General features: G+C 58.6%; 1 protein-coding gene across 2 annotated transcripts in view; it reads right to left on the bottom strand.

Moving 5' to 3' along the window:
• Positions 1-100: 100 nt before the first annotated feature.
• The window catches only part of ITGA11 (integrin subunit alpha 11), a 114,746-nt gene continuing 98,565 nt past the window's right edge, over positions 101-16,281 (bottom strand). Inside the window, exons 19-30 of one of the 2 annotated variants that reach the window (XM_034660769.1) lie at positions 15,695-15,780; positions 14,704-14,911; positions 12,577-12,675; positions 11,075-11,151; positions 10,367-10,456; positions 9,430-9,520; positions 7,855-7,968; positions 7,575-7,661; positions 6,155-6,265; positions 5,948-6,043; positions 2,083-2,196; positions 101-1,381 (exon numbers count right to left, since the gene is read on the bottom strand). In XM_034660769.1, coding sequence (XP_034516660.1) covers positions 1,310-1,381; positions 2,083-2,196; positions 5,948-6,043; positions 6,155-6,265; positions 7,575-7,661; positions 7,855-7,968; positions 9,430-9,520; positions 10,367-10,456; positions 11,075-11,151; positions 12,577-12,675; positions 14,704-14,911; positions 15,695-15,780 — 1,245 coding nt within the window. In that variant the 3' untranslated portion in view covers positions 101-1,309. The remainder of the gene's footprint in view (positions 1,382-2,082; positions 2,197-5,947; positions 6,044-6,154; positions 6,266-7,574; positions 7,662-7,854; positions 7,969-9,429; positions 9,521-10,366; positions 10,457-11,074; positions 11,152-12,576; positions 12,676-14,703; positions 14,912-15,694; positions 15,781-16,281) is intronic. The other variant, XM_034660770.1, reaches the window with a different exon arrangement.

Below are 16,281 nucleotides of genomic sequence, written 5' to 3'. Positions count from 1 at the left end.
AGCCCCTTCTCAACATTGAGAGATAACGGGAAGGAAGGAGGCCCCCCAGCTGCCTCCCCAGCACGCGCCCCGCCCACAGAATGAGACCACAGCACCTTGGTTGTTTTCAATCACTTTTTTTTTTTTAAATTTTTAAAAATATTTACGACAGGAAAGGTCGTACTATGTGACCGGGGGACAGATGCCTTCGACGCATCCCCCTTTCATTTCTACCTCAAAACAAGATTGAGGCATAAATTACTCGCTGGGCATCGGGCGTGCCTGTTGTCCTCAAGGCGCCGTCATTGGTACCACTTGTCCCGTGGGCCGGCGGATCAGACTTTTGCACCGAGCTTGCACAGACTCGACCGGCTTTAACCAGTGCCTTCCAGGGAGGACCCCTCCGCAGCGCCGGCTGAGCCCTCCTCTCGAGCACGGTGGGCGGAAGGGAGGGATGGGAGGCTGTGTGCGTGTGCGTGTGTGTGTGGTGCGCGCGCGCAGGGAGGTGGGTGGCGCGGGGAGTGGAGGCTCCGCACCGCCCCCCTGCTGTCGGGCCCCCGCGCGTCGGGGCAGGCAGGCGGGGAGACCAAATGGGGCCGCCGGCCCCCGCTGGAGACTAGCAACAAAAGCGGCTGGCGGGGTGCGCGGGGGTGGAGGGCCCGCCCGCCTCCCCACCTCGGGGTGCGCGCCCCATGTTCTGCGTCCCAGCCGCCCGACAGTCACAGTCTGCGCGTCCCTGGGTCCTTCTTCATCCCTGGCCAGCCACTGTCCCCATGGAGTCCTTGGGCCCCGGTTCATTCAGGGGCAGCTCCGGGGACCTATCTCCTGCCCGAAAGAAGGGGCGAGCGGGCCTCGGGGCCTCGGGCAGCCCGGGGGGTGGGAGGACAGCACGGGACGCAGTTCTGCTGCCCCACGGGGTCCTTCTGGGAGTCGAGGCCCGGCGTGTGCGGAGTGGGTTTGCATGGCAGTCTTCCTCTCCCGGTTTCTTCTGAGGATGGGACGGGGCGGTTGGAATTCCTAGCACCTTAGCGGCCCGGGGAAGCAAATGCCCCCACAGAACCCGGCGGGGGCTTTGGTGTGCCGTCGGAGGGGTCCCTCTAAATCACCAGGCTCTGTGTTGGAGGTGTCTGGGCCTCCCAGTAGAGCAGTCCCTCTTAAAACTGGCTTGAGTTCCTTTCAGAGGGTGCAGGCTTGGTCACTCAGGAGATGAGGTCAAGTGCAAAGCGAGCTGGCGTCTTCTTCACCCCAGCTCAGTGGGCCCTGGGCCTGGGCCTGCACGCTGCCTGGACTGGCGTCCTGGCCCCCATCGACTCGCAGCCTCCTCTGAGCCTCACTCCAGCACTTTGGGGGTGGGGTCCAGGCCAGGCTCCCTCCTGCGCTTGGCACTTTTAAAGAACCCGAGCTGTGGGCAGCAAAGGGAGAAGTCTCAGGGGTGGACAGGGCGGACAAGGTCTGTCTCCCCTCCTTGCTTTCCCTTCACGAACCCTCCTAAGGCTCCTTCCCGAATACCCCAGCTAACACTGAGTACCCCCCCCAACCCCCAGCCCAGCAGGACCCCAAGCCCACCAAGGGCCGCACAATGGGCACTTAATTGGTGAAGGGGGGGCTGTAATGCAGTGGACGGAGCCTGGGTCGTGCTGTGTGACCCTGCCCCAGTCAACACCCCTCTCTGGGCCTCTCTCAACTCATCTCTAGTAGAAGGTTGAGACCAGGGGTTCTCAACCCGAGGCTCAAAGACAGAGAAGGCTTTGCGGGGGGTGGGCTTGCTAACAGCCTGACACTGTTGGAGAAATTTTGTGGTTCTGGGTGCTTGCTGCTTTTTCTGGTAAGAGAAGACCTAGCTTTCGTCAGGTTCTTAAAGGGACCCACAGAAGGGCCAGAGCCACAGGCCGCGGGTCGTCTGGTGGCCCTAGCCAAGCTGTCCGCCGTGGTGAGAGGCAGATGCTTCGGTAGCGGGCAAGTTCTGGGGAGGAGGCTGGGGGGGTACCGGCCCCCACGGGGAGGAGAACGTCGGTACCGGCCGCAGAGCCCAGAGCCTAGAGCCCCTGGCCTGGGCCAACCCGCCAGGATGCTGCTCCCACCGCCTGCCTGCTGGGGCCTCACCTTCCATAGCGCCAGGACCAGCAGGGCCAGCAGCAGGAGGCCCCCCAGGGTGCTGCCCACAATGATCCAGATGGGAATCTGCGAGTCTTCCTGCTTGGAGATCTCGAATGTGATCTGCAAGGGGAGGAGGGCGCCAGGCCCACAGCATTACTGTTCTGGGGCCTGGGTGGCAGCCGGGTGGCAGCGATAGCTAGCGCCTGGTGGCATCTGCTGGAGGGATGGGTGGCACCCGGCCTGCGGAGGCCTCAGAGCGCCCAGCCCTTGCACAACCGACAGGGCAGTTAAGGGACCCAGGTGATCCTGCCTCCTCTTTGAGACACTACCCGCCTTTGGCCTCAGGCCACTCTCCACTCCCCCTGGATTCTCCTGCTACGTGGGCTACTTTTTCTTATTTTGTCTGCTGCTTCCTCATCGCCTCTCAAACTTCTAAATTTTGCTGTGTCCCGTGGCTCTGTCCCTGGACCTCTGCTTTACCTACAGTCACTTCCTGGTGAGTGCGGGGCCATCTTCCCCGGTAGGCACAGGGGGCCCAGGGTCCTTCGTGCTTTTAAGGGGCCCATGAAAATGTTCTAATTTCTTTTCAAATTAGAAGAAGAAAAAATATAATCTTGCTTGGATTATGTTTGTCTTTATATGAACACTGTTGTAAAATAATAATTTAAATTATTTTTTGGGGGGGAGGAAAGGGATCCAAATGCAAAAGTCTCAGGGCCATGGAAGGCCTAATGCAGCCCTGGGCAAACTCACTCCAATGTAGGGCTTTATTTTATTTTATTTTTAAAATCTTTAAAAAAGACTGTTTATTTGACAGAGAGAGAGAGCACAAGCAGGGGGAGCGGCAGGCAGAGGCAGAGAGAGAGGGAGAAGCAGGCTCCCTGCAGGAGTCCCTATGCGGGACTCGATCCCATCACCCCGGGATCATGACCTGAGCCGAAGGCAGATACCTAACCGGCTCAGCCACCCAGGTGCCCCAACGTAGGACTGTAACATCTCTCCGGGGACTGCTGTCACGTTTCTCTCTTCTGCCTGGCCTCTCCGCTACATTCCAGACTCCTATGTTCCTGTCTTCCTGGCCTGCTTGGCATCTTTAACAGGTCCCCAGATAGACTCTTGATCCCACTCCTCAACCTCAAACCTCTGCCTTCACCGCCCTTCCCACGGAAGCGAATGGCAGCACTGTCCTTCCTTGTTCAGGCCAGAAGCCTCGCGCCCACATGGACTCCAGCAAAGTCTGGCCGTTCTGCCTTGGAAGCACTGAGACTGTGGCCCATCGTCCCCCCGCCAGGGCTACCTCCTTGGACAGTGCACCCCCTTCTCGCCCTGGAGACTGGAAGAGCCGGCTGGCTCACTGCCTCCCAGCCTCCGTGTCGCCCTCTGCAGTCTATTCTCGGCATGGCAGCCGGAGGAAGGCAGATTTCTGCTCTGTTCCAAGCCCCCAGCTCAGAGTGGAAATTAAGAGTCCCTGTCCTTGCCCGCAAGGCCCTGCACTCCCTGGCTCTGCTCACCTCGCTGGCCCCATCTCCTCCTCTCCCCACTGCTCTCTCCACTCCAGCCCTCCAGCTACCTGGCCTCCAATGTGCCAACTACACACCCACTGATGCGTCTTTGTCTTGCTGTCCCTTCTGCCAGCAGGGCTTCCCCGCGCCCCCAGATAGCCACGTGACACCTCCCGTTCTTCGTGGTCTCTGTCTGATGTCGGTTTACCGGAGAGGCCCTTCCCAATCTCCTTGTATAAAATAGCACCGCCCCCCCAAGTCTCCACCCTTTTGCCCTCGTTGTTTTCCTGGGCAGAACTTATCACCGTTTGACACTGATCCATTCCCCTGTCTTGCCATTCTCCCCATCTAGAATGTCAGCTCCAGGACAGTGGGGCTTTGACTGTGTTGGTCACTGTTCTATCTTGAGTGGCTGGGACAGAGGAGGAGCTCAGGCAACAGGGCGGATGACTGAATGAGCGAACCCCCCCAGCAGTGTGGGGGAGCCCTGGCTTGGCCACCAACTCACTGTTCAACTTGAAGCCAGGCACAGCCCCCTCTCTGCCTTATCGCTCACAGCCTCAGTTTCCATATCAGAAAAATAGGGGGTGGGCGTAACTCACAGCGCTTCAAGGAGTGAGCCAGAGGGCACGCAAAGTGTCTGCTACCGTGCCTGGCCTGGAGGCAGGCCTCAACGAACGGCGAGGGCCTTCTATGTTCTCTTTGCACCCATGCAAGAAAGCACACAGCTAAGCCAACGGGGGCCTGAGATTCTGGGTTGCGGGATTTCTAAAAGAGAAGTGAGGCATCCAGAGAGGATAAGAGGGATTTCTGGGGGGAGGTGGGAGTGGAATGAGAAGGAGAATTCACTGAGAAGACATGAACTAGCGTAGAGAGAGGGATCCTGCGTGTGTGTGTGTGTGTGTGTGTGTGTGTGTGTGTGTGGTGGGGGGTGGGGGTCCCTGCACAACGCCTCTTCTCTCTCGGTTGCCTGCAGAATTCTGACTTTCCCTGGAGATTTGGTTCAAGTGGACTGTCTCCAGAAAACTTGCCCTGGACATCCCTTGCTCTGACTGCCCCCTGCCGCCCCAAGCCCGGCACCTGTGCTCACCCCCAGATCGTAGCCGTGCTATGCTATTCTCTTCCCCTTGCCTGCTTAAGTCATCTCTGTATCCCCTGGGGGCCCGGGTCATGGCAGGAACACCCACCAAATGTTGGATGAATGAACAAATAAAATTGCTCCTTAGCTGGCTCCCCCCACCCGCTCCCCATCGGCCTGGCAGCCCCCCTACCCGGTTAATGAGTGGTATGTGTGTATTTGATTAAGGCCTGGCTTCCTGTCCACGCCGAGTTTGCTCTCCAGCGTCTCCGGGGTGGGGCTGGGGGTTCACTTGGCATCTGGCACAGGAACCACTCCCAAGGAGCGCAGGCCGTGGCCCGTGTGGGGATGTGGCCAGTGGAGGGCAGCAGTGTCCCGTGTCCCAAGCCCCTCTCCGAAGGACTGGGCTTTCCTTCAAGACCCAACTTCTCCTTTTCTCCAGAAAGCATGGCGCGGAGCCTCACCCCCGTCCTGCACCCTGATCCAGGCCGGTCTGGTCTGTGACAATCCGGTTTTACCCAATTCAGAACTAGTCCCAGTCCAGAGAAATCTTGCATCCCTGTTCCTCACCAGTTCACGCCAGACTTCTAAAGCACATTCTATGCATTCCCTTAGATTTGAGGTGAGACTAGATGGGGAAGAGAGCAGTGGATGATGGTCCTTCTAGGCTGGCAGCCTGCCCAAGGCCCAGCCTCAGCGCTGATGGAGCCAATCAGTGAATCCCCCCACCCCCCACCCCCGGGGCAGGCAGGCCTGAGATCCAGTTCTTTCCTGTAGTGCAGAACACGCAAGGTCCCCTCGTTCCTCTGCTTCCACGGGGCTGGGGTGGTGCAGAGCCTGGCGCCCCCGGGGCACTGGGCGAATGCCTACTTCCGGCGCCCTCCCTGCTTTTGCCCCAAACCGGCCTGTTCATCTTGCTTCTCTCTCTTCCGACGCTGCACTAACTGCAGATGGGTCCCTCTCTCCCCTGCAGGAATGTGCGAGCAGAGGGTGTAAGAAACTCTAGGGCAGGGGCGCCTGGGTGGCTCAGATGGTTAAGCGTCTGCCTTCGGCTCAGGTCATGATCCCAGGGTCCTGGAATCGAGCCCCGCATCGGGCTCCCTGCTCGGCGGGGAGCCTGCTTCTCCCTCTGCCCCTACTGTTCCCCCTGCTTGTGCTCTCTCTCTCTGTCTAATAAATAAATAAAATCTTTTAAAAAAAAGAAAAGAAAAAGAAACTCTAGGGGAAGGGACCACCCCTTCCCTAGCTGGTCTGGCCCAAGCTCAGCCCCGCAGGGTTGCCAGGGGCTCACCTGGCGGCTGGGATCCTCCTCGCGGAAGATGAAGGGGCTGTGGAACTGTCTCTGCAAGGCTGCGTTGACCGTGATTTTCACCAGCTTGTACTTGAGCTGTAAAATCAGAGGCCGTGTCGGAAGCGGACCCCTCCCCTGCGGGCAGAGTCCCCTGCACCCACCACCTCCCCTTGCTTCCTTGGCGTCTAGCCCAGGTGCTCTACTTACTGCTTTTAGGGACCTCAGCCACAGGTTCCCCAGCAGGTGGAAATTGATCTCCTGGTTGGGGGAGAGCCTCACGTTGCAGTTGATGGAGACGACGTCGGAGTTGCTGTGATTCTGAAAGAGGAGGTGGGTCTCGGGGTGAGCCACCAGGCTCTGGGGGTACAAGGGGCTTGAGCCACCAGAGAGATGGCTGAGCCGCATGCCTTGCCCAAGTTTTGCTCCTGGGGCAGGGGGAGGGGCAGAGGTCAGCCGTCAAGGAGAGGTGGGGGATGGGGGGACACATGGGCTGCGGCTGCCAGGCGATGGCTGGAGGGCAAGGTAAGGATGGCAGAGCCTATGCTGGTCGAGGCCGTGCTTAGTCGCGTGTATTCCAGGAACAGAACTTTGGTTCGATGTGAGGGAGCCTATAAATGTCATCACCACACAGAGTAAAGGAAACAATTGTATGATTACTGTAACAGGTGCAGAGAAAGCATGTTAGGAAATCCAACTTCTGTTCATGATAAAAACTCCCAAGAAACTTCCTGAATCTGAATAAAGGATGTTTATAAAAAACCTACAACAAGTATCATAGTTAATAATGAAAAATTAAAAACAATTTAAAAAAAACATCAAGTTCAAGGCAAGACTGTCATCATTTCCATTTCCTACTGCCCTGGAGGTCCTAGCCAGAGCCGGGACATGAGAAAAACAGTTGATAAGGACCGAATGGTAAAGCTAACACTATTATTATTTACAGATGATACCATCTCAACAGAAACCCCAAAGAAATCGTCAAATAATCAGAATTTATTAAGTTAAGCTTGTTTGTGTCTCTCTGTTGCAGCGACTTCAACCCCTCCCCCCCCCGCCCCCCAGCCGAGTCTTCAGGAAAATACACTACGCTCAAAAAATGCTTTGTGTGAGGCACTCGTTTGGGGACATATAACCAAATATAACCAAAACAGCTAAGATGTTTGTTGGGGGAAGAAGAGTGAAAGCATGCTCAGAAATGAATATCTGGGGCCAGTGGCAATGCTGGGAACATACAGCTGGAAACTAGCAGGTGTCTTGGGGAGGGCCTTGGGAGGTGACATGAGCTGCCTTCCATCTCCGGGGACAGGGAGGACCCAGCTGCTGGGGTCCATGTCTCCAATACAAGCCAAGTGGGTCCTGGCCTCCATAGCCTCGCTCTGTCTGGGGGTCCCTTCCCCTTTGCTCATCCGTATGCTGCTGGCCCTTTACGGCACAATCCCTGTTCCTTTACTGGAGGTTATCTGCTCTGCTGTCACTCTCTGGACACCTGTCACGGCCTCATCCCCTGGCTTCTCTGGCATTCACTCCTACGTGTCCTACGAGATGGCGAGCTCCTTAAGATCAAGATGTATCTTTTCTTCGTTCTGTGTCCGGGCGGCGCGAGGCTTCAGGTAAGGACAACACTCACCAGCTGCGGGGCACGAGTCAGGTCTTCCTCCATCGGGGCGTGTCGGTACTCGGTGCTGTTTCCCCAGATGTTACAGGACGTGTTCGCCTACGCAAGGCCCACACACAACCAGCCTCACAACCAGCACGGGCACACTCAGCATCCCAGACCTGCTCCGTCCTCCTCCTCTTCCCCCCTCCCCCCAGGAGGCCCTGCTGGCCCCGGTCCGGTCCGAGGAAGAGCTGAGGTCTGAGGACTTGGGGACGCGCCTCCCACGAGCCGGTTCCGAGGGCACGGGTACCTGGTCAGTAAGGAAGTCCCTCAGCATCAGCAGGCGGTTGCCCCCCCTGGTGGCGATGGGGACGGTCATCTTCATCATCACTCCATGGATGGGGAACAAGCCCAAGTTCTGGATCTGTGGCCAGAGAGGGGAGGAGTCAGTACGTCCAGCAGGAGCTGGGAGGAGGGGGTGGAGGACGAGGTCCCAGGGGAAGATTCCGCCCACTCCAGCCAGGCTGGGAAGCCGGTCCCTGCAAGGCCCCTGGAATATCTGCTGTAGGGCTCGGAAGCTTTGCTGAACCACAGCGGGGGCTGTGCCCACAAAGTTCAAGGGGCGGGTTCCTGGAGGCTGGGGACAAGCCGTGGGGCCTTGAGGCTGGAGAGCAAGGTCACTTCCATTCCCAGCCTCCCTTGGCTTGGGGATTTCGTAGCCTGGTGCTGGAGGCCACCCTGGGCGGCAGTCGGGGCGGGGATGGCGAGAGCCATGCATTTATTACGAGAGCGACGAGAACGAATCATTAAGTAATGAAGGCCGTGCCTGGTGAGCGAGGGATGGTGTGCACCCACCCGGTGTCGGAGCAGCGGTGACTCCGAGCAGGGCTCTGGAAGCGGAGAGGCGGGTGCACAACCCAGGGCTGCGAACCTGTACGAGCTGCTGCGTGGCCTCGGGCAGTCGCTAAACCCCTCCTGCACCCGCCACCCAGGTACCAGCGTGTCTGACGTGCGGTTTCCAACGCAGCCTGCCCCGAGCTCTCACGCAGAGTTTAGGGGTGGGGGAGGCTGCGGGGCCCACGGGGCAGAGTGTTTAACTGCCTCCTCATTCCCCTTCTCACTCCTTCCTTCCACGGGGACAGAGACGAACGCCACATTCCCCAGCCTCCCTGGGTAACTGGCAGTGTGAGGAACTGCCGAGGAGTTTCTTTAGTAGGGAGGGCCTGCTCTTCTCCCCTTCCTCCTTCCTGGGATGAGAGTGTGATGGCTGGATCTGCAATCATTTTGGGCCATGAGGTGAACCTGAGAGGCTGACAGTGGCATGTCAAGGATGGTGGAGCAGACAGAAGACCCAATCCTGAATGATTTTCGGAAGCTGCCAACCCCAGACTTCTTTCATGGAGAGAATAAACCCTGGTCCATCTAGACCACTGTTTTTATATTTTTAAAATTATGATGCAGCCACATCTAATCTTCACCGATATATCCTCTCAGCCCAGCCCCATTTTTTCTTTCCAGATTTATTTATTTTTATTTGAGTGGGGGGAGAGGGGCAGAGGGAGGGACAGAGAGGATATCAAGCAGACTCCCCACTGACCCCCGAGCCCGATGTGGGGCTCGATCTCACCACCCTGGATCATGACCTGAGCATAGACCAAGAGTCAGATGCTTAAGCGACTGAGTCCCCCAGAGGCCCCCCATTATTTTCTAGGTGAGGACTGAGAGGCCCAGAGAGGGCAAGGAAATTGCCTAAAATCACACAGTGAGTGGGTAGCAGGGCTGGGGCTGAGCCCCACGCACTCGCACCGATTCCAGACTCCTCCCCTCCCACACGGGGGATCCTCAGCTCTTGTCCTCTCTCCGCTTGGCTCTCTGCCAGCCTTACCTTGAAGACGCAGCTGAAGGGAGGCCCAATGCCGTCGTACCTCTCCAGTGAGCTGTTGGGCTTGACCTCGTAGTGACTCAGGCTGCTGCTCCTGCAGGGACAGAGGACAGGGCCGCCCTGAGCTCAGGCAGTGGTGGTTAGTTGGAGAAATGCACGGAAGAGGGCGTGGGCATGCGCCTGGCTCCCCCAGACCACAAGAAAGAGATTTCCCTGGGATCGGGATCCGGATCAGGAGGGCGGGGTCAGGAAGGGTTCAGAGCCTCAGCAGGGGTGTGCGCGGAGATCAGTCAGCAGCACCTGCCTCCTGTGGGGGATGGGCATGAGCCAGAAGAGCCGGTCACTGGCCACCCCTGCCCTCTGGGGCCACCCCTGGCCTCTCTGCCCAGGGGCATGGCCTCTTTTGACCATGAACTCGCCCCCTCTGCCCCGTTCCAGCCTCTGGCAGTGGCCACGGGAGTGTTGAGCTGGCTTTCTGTGTGGTTCTAGCCCGACTTCCCCATTGGCCTAGGGGCACCCAGAGGACAGCGGTGGCCGGTGGGAGCACTTTGCCCTGCGGGGAGGAGCGTTTCCGCACTTCCGCCCTGGAGATTTGCTGGAGCAAAGCAGATGGGCTTTTAGTAGGCTTTAAACTATTTTAATTCTCTCAGACCATGCCCCGACTCATCCCCTGCCCCGGGGGTGTGGATACCTCCTGCCGCCCCGGCCTCCCGCTTCTCCCCCTGGCAGGAGCTCCCTGGAGGCCAGCTCTGTGTCTCCTCCTCCCCCCTGCCCAGCACGGCTGAGGGGGCTGCACTCACCCACCCCTCAGGGACACCCCTGGCTCCATCTCCTAGTCCCTTGGCCGTGCAGCCCGGCCCTTGAGACCTCTGGTCCGATGAGGGCCCCCCGGAGGGCGCCCCATCTTAGGCCTCACTTCTGTCAGGCCTCCCCAGCTCACCTGGTGAAGAGGACATCAGCCTCATATTTGAGGTGGAAGCTCAGGAGGGCCGTGTTGTCTTCCTTGGTGCTCTCCTCCTCATCACTGTCGCTGCAAGGAGAGCCATGTGGGGCGGTCAGGAGGGGGCCAGCCGAGCCCGCACACCGCAGGGGCTCTCTGTAGCCCCTCGAGATGGGCAAAGCAGCGCTGAGTCGCCCCCCCCCCCGCAACTTACAGGTGAGAAAAGGAAGGCTCAGAAAGGTTGCGTGCACTTCCCAAGGACACACAGCATGTACCAAGCGCAACTGGGGGCGGGACACTGGCTGGTTTGTTCTACTCCTTATTCGGTGTTCTTTCTGTCCTGGACGTCTCTCCTCTGGGACAGTTTTCCCTTTTAAAAGACCTTCCTTCCCTTACTCTGTGAGGATAGCCCCTGCTTTGCCCATCTTCAGGGGCTGCTGTGAGGCCTGATGTTGTATGTATAATGCTTTGTAACTGGAGGTTTTAAAAATAGCTGCCATAGAGATCGCTGTATAGAGGTAAGGGTATTATTATTTCTGTCTGGGCTGCCTGTGAAAGAAGGACGGGGGCGGTACCGAAGGCAGCAGGGGGGCCCCCAGTTCAGCGCAGGGAGGGAGGCCGGCCTGGGCGATCTGTGGCTGGCAGCAGAGCAGGGGGGCACAGCGAGCAGAGCCCAGCGGGGGAAGAAGGAGCAGGCCAGGCCCTGACCTGCCCGCGGTGAGCCGGATCTCCAGGTGATGCAGGAAGACCGATTTGCTGAACTCAAAATCCAGCCGGAAAGCCACCTGCGAGGAAGAGGTCCAGTCGCTGGAGCTGGGGTGGCCGGGAGCTGTGGGTCTGGGCATGGCCATCCCGCCCCTCCTTGTCCCTGCCCCTGTTCCTGGGGGGTAAGGGGGGGTTGCTGCTGACTGGGAGTGGCTGGGAGTGGGGAGGGCTGCTAACTGGGGTGCCTGGAGGGCCAGGTGCCCAGTGATGTGAGCTGAGCTCTAGACCTGGGGGCGCAGCCAGAGACAACAGCTCCTCTGATGGGGTTTCTTGACTGTGGGGCCAGCCCTCCTCCCCCTTGACTTCCTTTTCTGTTTTCAACTACAGGCAACTAGAAGGCAGCAGGTCCAACTTCAGGATCCTGCAGGAATTCCTGGGTGGGGAACTTGATGGAGGGAAAGGGAGGTGGCCAGCACCATGAACCACAGGATGCGGGGCCAGAAGTGGCCCCGTCTTCCTGTGTGCGGTGGGGTGAAGCCAGCAGAAGCATGAAGCCACTTTGGGCCCACCCAGCAGGTTAATAAGGCACCTGCCTCTTGGTCCAGCAGTCCTCCCACCACTCTGACGGTCCAGTCCTGTGCTTCCCTTGGCCTTGGCCCAGGGCTGCGGCCTGGGTCCCCTGACTGTGGCCCTGTGACCTCTGACCCTCCTTGCCACCTCCAACCCCACTCTGGGGGCATTACGGGGGTTTTGCACAGACCCCGTGCTCGCCCCAGGTCTGGCCCTCATGGGGTTTCCCGAGGAGACCTTGGGGCCCCATTCTTGACTTGTGTCCCAGTAGGGGTGGTCTTTGGCAAGGACTCACCCCCTCCCCCCAGCCTTGCAGACCCTGGGCCTGGGAACCTGTTGTCACTCTCCCTGGCTCTTGCCTCCAGCTCCCCTCTGTCTGATCCCTACTCGACAAACAGCCTGGTCTCAGTCAGGTCTTTTCTCGCTCCAGAACCTTCAGTGGCTGCCCACTGCCCAGTGGTGATGGGCAAATGACACGTGATCTGGAGTCTGGAATTTGGAGATTCTCCTTCCTGGAGAATTTGCTTCTGCCCTCGCACCCCTTACCCACTTTCCACTCATGAAGTGTTAATTTTTCTCCCAATCTCTCCCCATGCACGCAGCAGGATGATGGAGGCCGGACTTTGAAAAAGTGTGTTAGGACAAAGGACAGCGGGGATAACTGGCCAAGAGGTGGGTGGGAGAGTGGTGGGCGGGGGGAGAGAGGTGGGTTTGCCTCTGAGGTGAAGGGGCCTGGATGCTCTCTTGGGGTGGGCTGGCTAGTTAGGTCATGAGACTGTCATTTCCTGGGAGAAAAAACTAACACACTTCAAAGCCATGCTCAGGCTTCTCCATCCCTCCCGCGTTATCCTCTCTGTTCACTTCCGTTTCCCTTGCCTCCCCAGTGCCTCCCAGTACCCGCCCCGTCCCGCCCACACACTGCCCCCAGCCTCAACCTTGGCCTTGGCCCGGAAGAAGGGGTAGCTGACATTGCAGACTTTCTTGTGGAGTCTCCTCTCCTCGTTCACACACTCGATGCTGCCGTCTGAGTCGTCCTGGGGGCGGGTGAGGGGCACCGCGGGCAGCAGTTAGGTGGGCCAGAGACCCGGGTCTGGGGGCCACCTCTGAGGCCCTGCCGCCTACACCAAAGCTGTAGAGCAGGCCCTTGGAAGGACGCTGGGACCCCAGGGGCCCCGGAGACTTTGAGGGGGAACCGCCGCCAGGCTCCCGGGCCTCTCTGAGCTGGGGTCCTGCGGGGCCAGCACGGGTGTCCGCTGAGCCCTGGTCCTGATGCTGCTGGGTGGCTGTTTATCTTTGTGGGTATCTTTGGGCATGCTGAGTGGATGGAGAGGCATGTCCGCGTAGACTCCGCATGTGTGGGTCTACATGTAGGCACACGTGTGTGCGTGCAGCCTGTTGCATGCGTGGGGAACACCTACGTTTCCTCGGATGTCCAGGTAGGTCTGTAAGCTTCTGCATGTGTGCGTACGAAGTGCGTGTGATCAGACTAACACCTTTGTATCTGGCTGGGGGGGGTGCTTCCTCCACTAGAGTTCCCCTTGGCTGGATGGCAGGGGTGGGGGGCAGCCTGGGGGGAGGAATGCTGATCTCCCGGCTGTGAGTGGCTCCTGGGCTGGGGATGGACGGGCGGAGCCAGGCTGCGGGTTGTCCCTACACACCAGCTGCCGTGTGTGCAGACGCCGCCCTTTATGGAACCCGCTGTCCACTTCTCTTTGCCTCCCTCAGTCCCCAAAGCCTTTCTGTGCCACAGACACAAAAGCCCCTGAGGCCCACCCCGGGCTTATGACTGGGCCCGGCACTGTAGAGTCTGGGCCAGGGGAGCAGTGAAAGGTGGATGCAGGTTTGGGGCTCAGTTTCCTCTAAATAGCTCAATTCAGACAGACACAAAACTCTCTGGGCAGGACAGGACTTGGAAGGAGGGCCATCCCGTGGGCTCCCCATCTTCACTGAGGGTTGTGGGGGGCTTGGTGGTGGGGCCCCGCCCTGGGCCTGATGGAGGGACTGACAGGCAGAGGTTCTGGGGGGCGGTGAGGACAGAAGGGCCCCGCACCTGCCCCACCCCACACTCTGGGCTCCACGCTGATGCTCCGAGATCCCTGAGGGCGGAGACTGTGTCTGAGGGGACCTGGGACCCCCCCTCCGGCACCCACACAGGACAGCGATGTCCTGGGTTTACTCGATAACCCTGTCTCAGAGACTTCTCTGTGCCCATGCCCTGCGGAGTTCAGGGTCACCACAGGCCAGCACTCGGGCGCTGCGTGGGACTGGAGGAGCCTGTGTGGCCTTCTGGGAACCCTGCTCTGCCACTTACGAACTGTGTGGTCCTGGTCAGGCCCCTTAACACCCCTCTGTGCCTCAGTCTCCCCCTCTGTAAGATGGTAATCAAGAAGAAACAGGGGCTCATTGGGCAGAGGAGGGAGGGAGCCCAGGCCGGGAACCTTGGTGGTGGGGGGTCTCGGCGTGAAGGCAGGGGTGCTGGGGAACAGCAGTGGTTGGTGGGACTAAGGGTGTGGGGGTGAGGGGGCAGGTGATGGATGGGGAAGCAGCAGGGCCTTGACATAACAGAGTCTGGAATTTCTTGTGAAAGCAACTGGGCATGATAGGAAATGTTAGAGTGGGGAACAACTTGCTCTGGTTCTTTTGAGAAGGGCCCTTGTGAGAAAGCTGAACTGTAGGCAGTGGGGGTGTGCGAGCTGGTGTGCACCCGTGTGTGTGTGTGTGTGTGTGTGCGCGCGCGCGCACACGCGCGTGCCCCTAACAAGGGCCAAGGACACAGGCTGAAGACCTTCCTCCCCACATTTGGGAAGTGCTCAGATCCCCCCCTACCGGTGGTTCTCCCCACTGGCCACATACTGATTTCACTGGGGTTGTTCTCAAAGCACGCTGATGCAGGCCAGCCCCCAGACCAGACCCGGTCCAATCTCTGGGGGAAGCCTGGCCCCCGGGATTTGTAAGCTCCTGGGGGTTGTAATGTGCAGCCAGCCAGGCCCCGTGGCGGGACCCCTCCTTTCCCGCCTCTGCCTTTAGCCTCAGGCAGGCTGGGCCGGTGGCCGAGGTCTCACCTTCTGGATCAAGCTGGCAAACTGCAGGTTTGTTGACTGCGAAATATTTAGGACCGTGCTGTAGGCGTTCTCGCCTCTGTTCTCCAGCACAGCCTCCACTGCGACCCGCCGGCGCGTGCTCTCGATGATGAAAACCGTGGTGTCGAAGGACAGCGTGTAGGCGGAGCAGTCCTGTGCGGTCTTGCTTAGCACCCTCTGGCAGTACTCCCTGCGGGACAGAAGCCACCAGGGGCCAGGAGCATGGAATGGGGAGCGAGGGGCTGGGCCTCACTACTCTACTCAGCGTATTTCCCTTTTGGCTTTGGCTACTAGGAAGCTCAGAGCTAAATGTAGAGACTATCTTGATGTGCAGCCTAGATGGTTAGACAGTTTGCTTCATCCTTCTACAGGGTTTGTATGTGTCATTTCTACTCACGGTGTATGTCTTCCAGCTCAATCATCTCACAGCTGGGTAAACGGGGAGCATGGATTATTAGAAAATAAATGACATAAATTTCAAAGAGGACATTGTTCATTACTTTTTCTTGCATGCTACTTTTTTTTTTCTTCCAGGAGATCGTGGGCACCCTGCTGATACTCTGCTGGTCCCCTTAGCTCAAGTGGTCGTCACTGGGCTGCACAGGTCACCCAGCTGGGGGCTTGGAGGGTGAGCACCCAGGATCACAGTCCTAGTCTTCGCCTTTGATGTGCTTGGTAGTAAAGACTGCAAAGAAAGGATTCCTTATCCTAAATGAAGTTTGAGGAGCCTGGACAGATGAGTACTTTTCATCTTGCAGAGGAAGTAACTGAGGCCCAGAGAGGGAAGGGACATCCCTGAAGTCACACAGGAATTAAAGGCAGAGCCTGGGCTAGACCCAGGCTGCAAGTTCCGTATTTGATCTAAGCTGCCTCCAAGCATGATGCTCAGGTGGAAATCCAGTGCCCGGGGAGCCCCAGATCTTCTAGCAGGGAACGTAAGGAGTCAGGGTGGGGCAAGGAAGAGCCAACTCACATGGCTGTGGGCAGGTCGCTGCGGGCATCCAGCAGGAGGTCAGGGACACAGTGCTCGTCCTCATTGCAGCCGTTCCAGAAGGGCACCTGCGCCAGGGAAAGCCAGGGCGGGGTGGTGGGTTGGTCCTCTTTCCTGCCGGCCAGCCCTCCCCCTGACAGCACGCGGGCTCCTCTCTCCACCACACTAGACATGGCTTTGTCTTCTCTGCTCTCCTCACAGACACCACCCTGCCGTTTCTCATGCTTTGGCATAGATAGACCCTTCTTTAAAACATAACTCAGGGGGCGCCTGGGTGGCACAGGGATTAAGCGTCTGCCTTCGGCTCAGGGCGTGATCCCGGTGTTATGGGATCGAGCCCCACATCAGGCTCCTCCACTATGAGCCTGCTTCTTCCTCTCCCACTCCCCCCTGCTTGTGTTCCCTCTCTCGCTGGCTGTCTCTATCTCTGTTGAATAAATAAATAAAATCTTAAAAAAAAATAAAACATGACTCAGAACTCAACTCCTCCTGGGTCTCTGTCGGTTCTCAGCTGAGCCGGCAGCACAGAATACCCACACCCACCCAGAGGGTGTTTACGGATCACCTGT

Source organism: Ailuropoda melanoleuca, chromosome 5, assembly GCF_002007445.2.
Source record: "Ailuropoda melanoleuca isolate Jingjing chromosome 5, ASM200744v2, whole genome shotgun sequence".
Lineage (NCBI taxonomy): Eukaryota > Metazoa > Chordata > Mammalia > Carnivora > Ursidae > Ailuropoda > Ailuropoda melanoleuca.
This window is presented reverse-complemented; position numbering and strand designations above follow the sequence as displayed.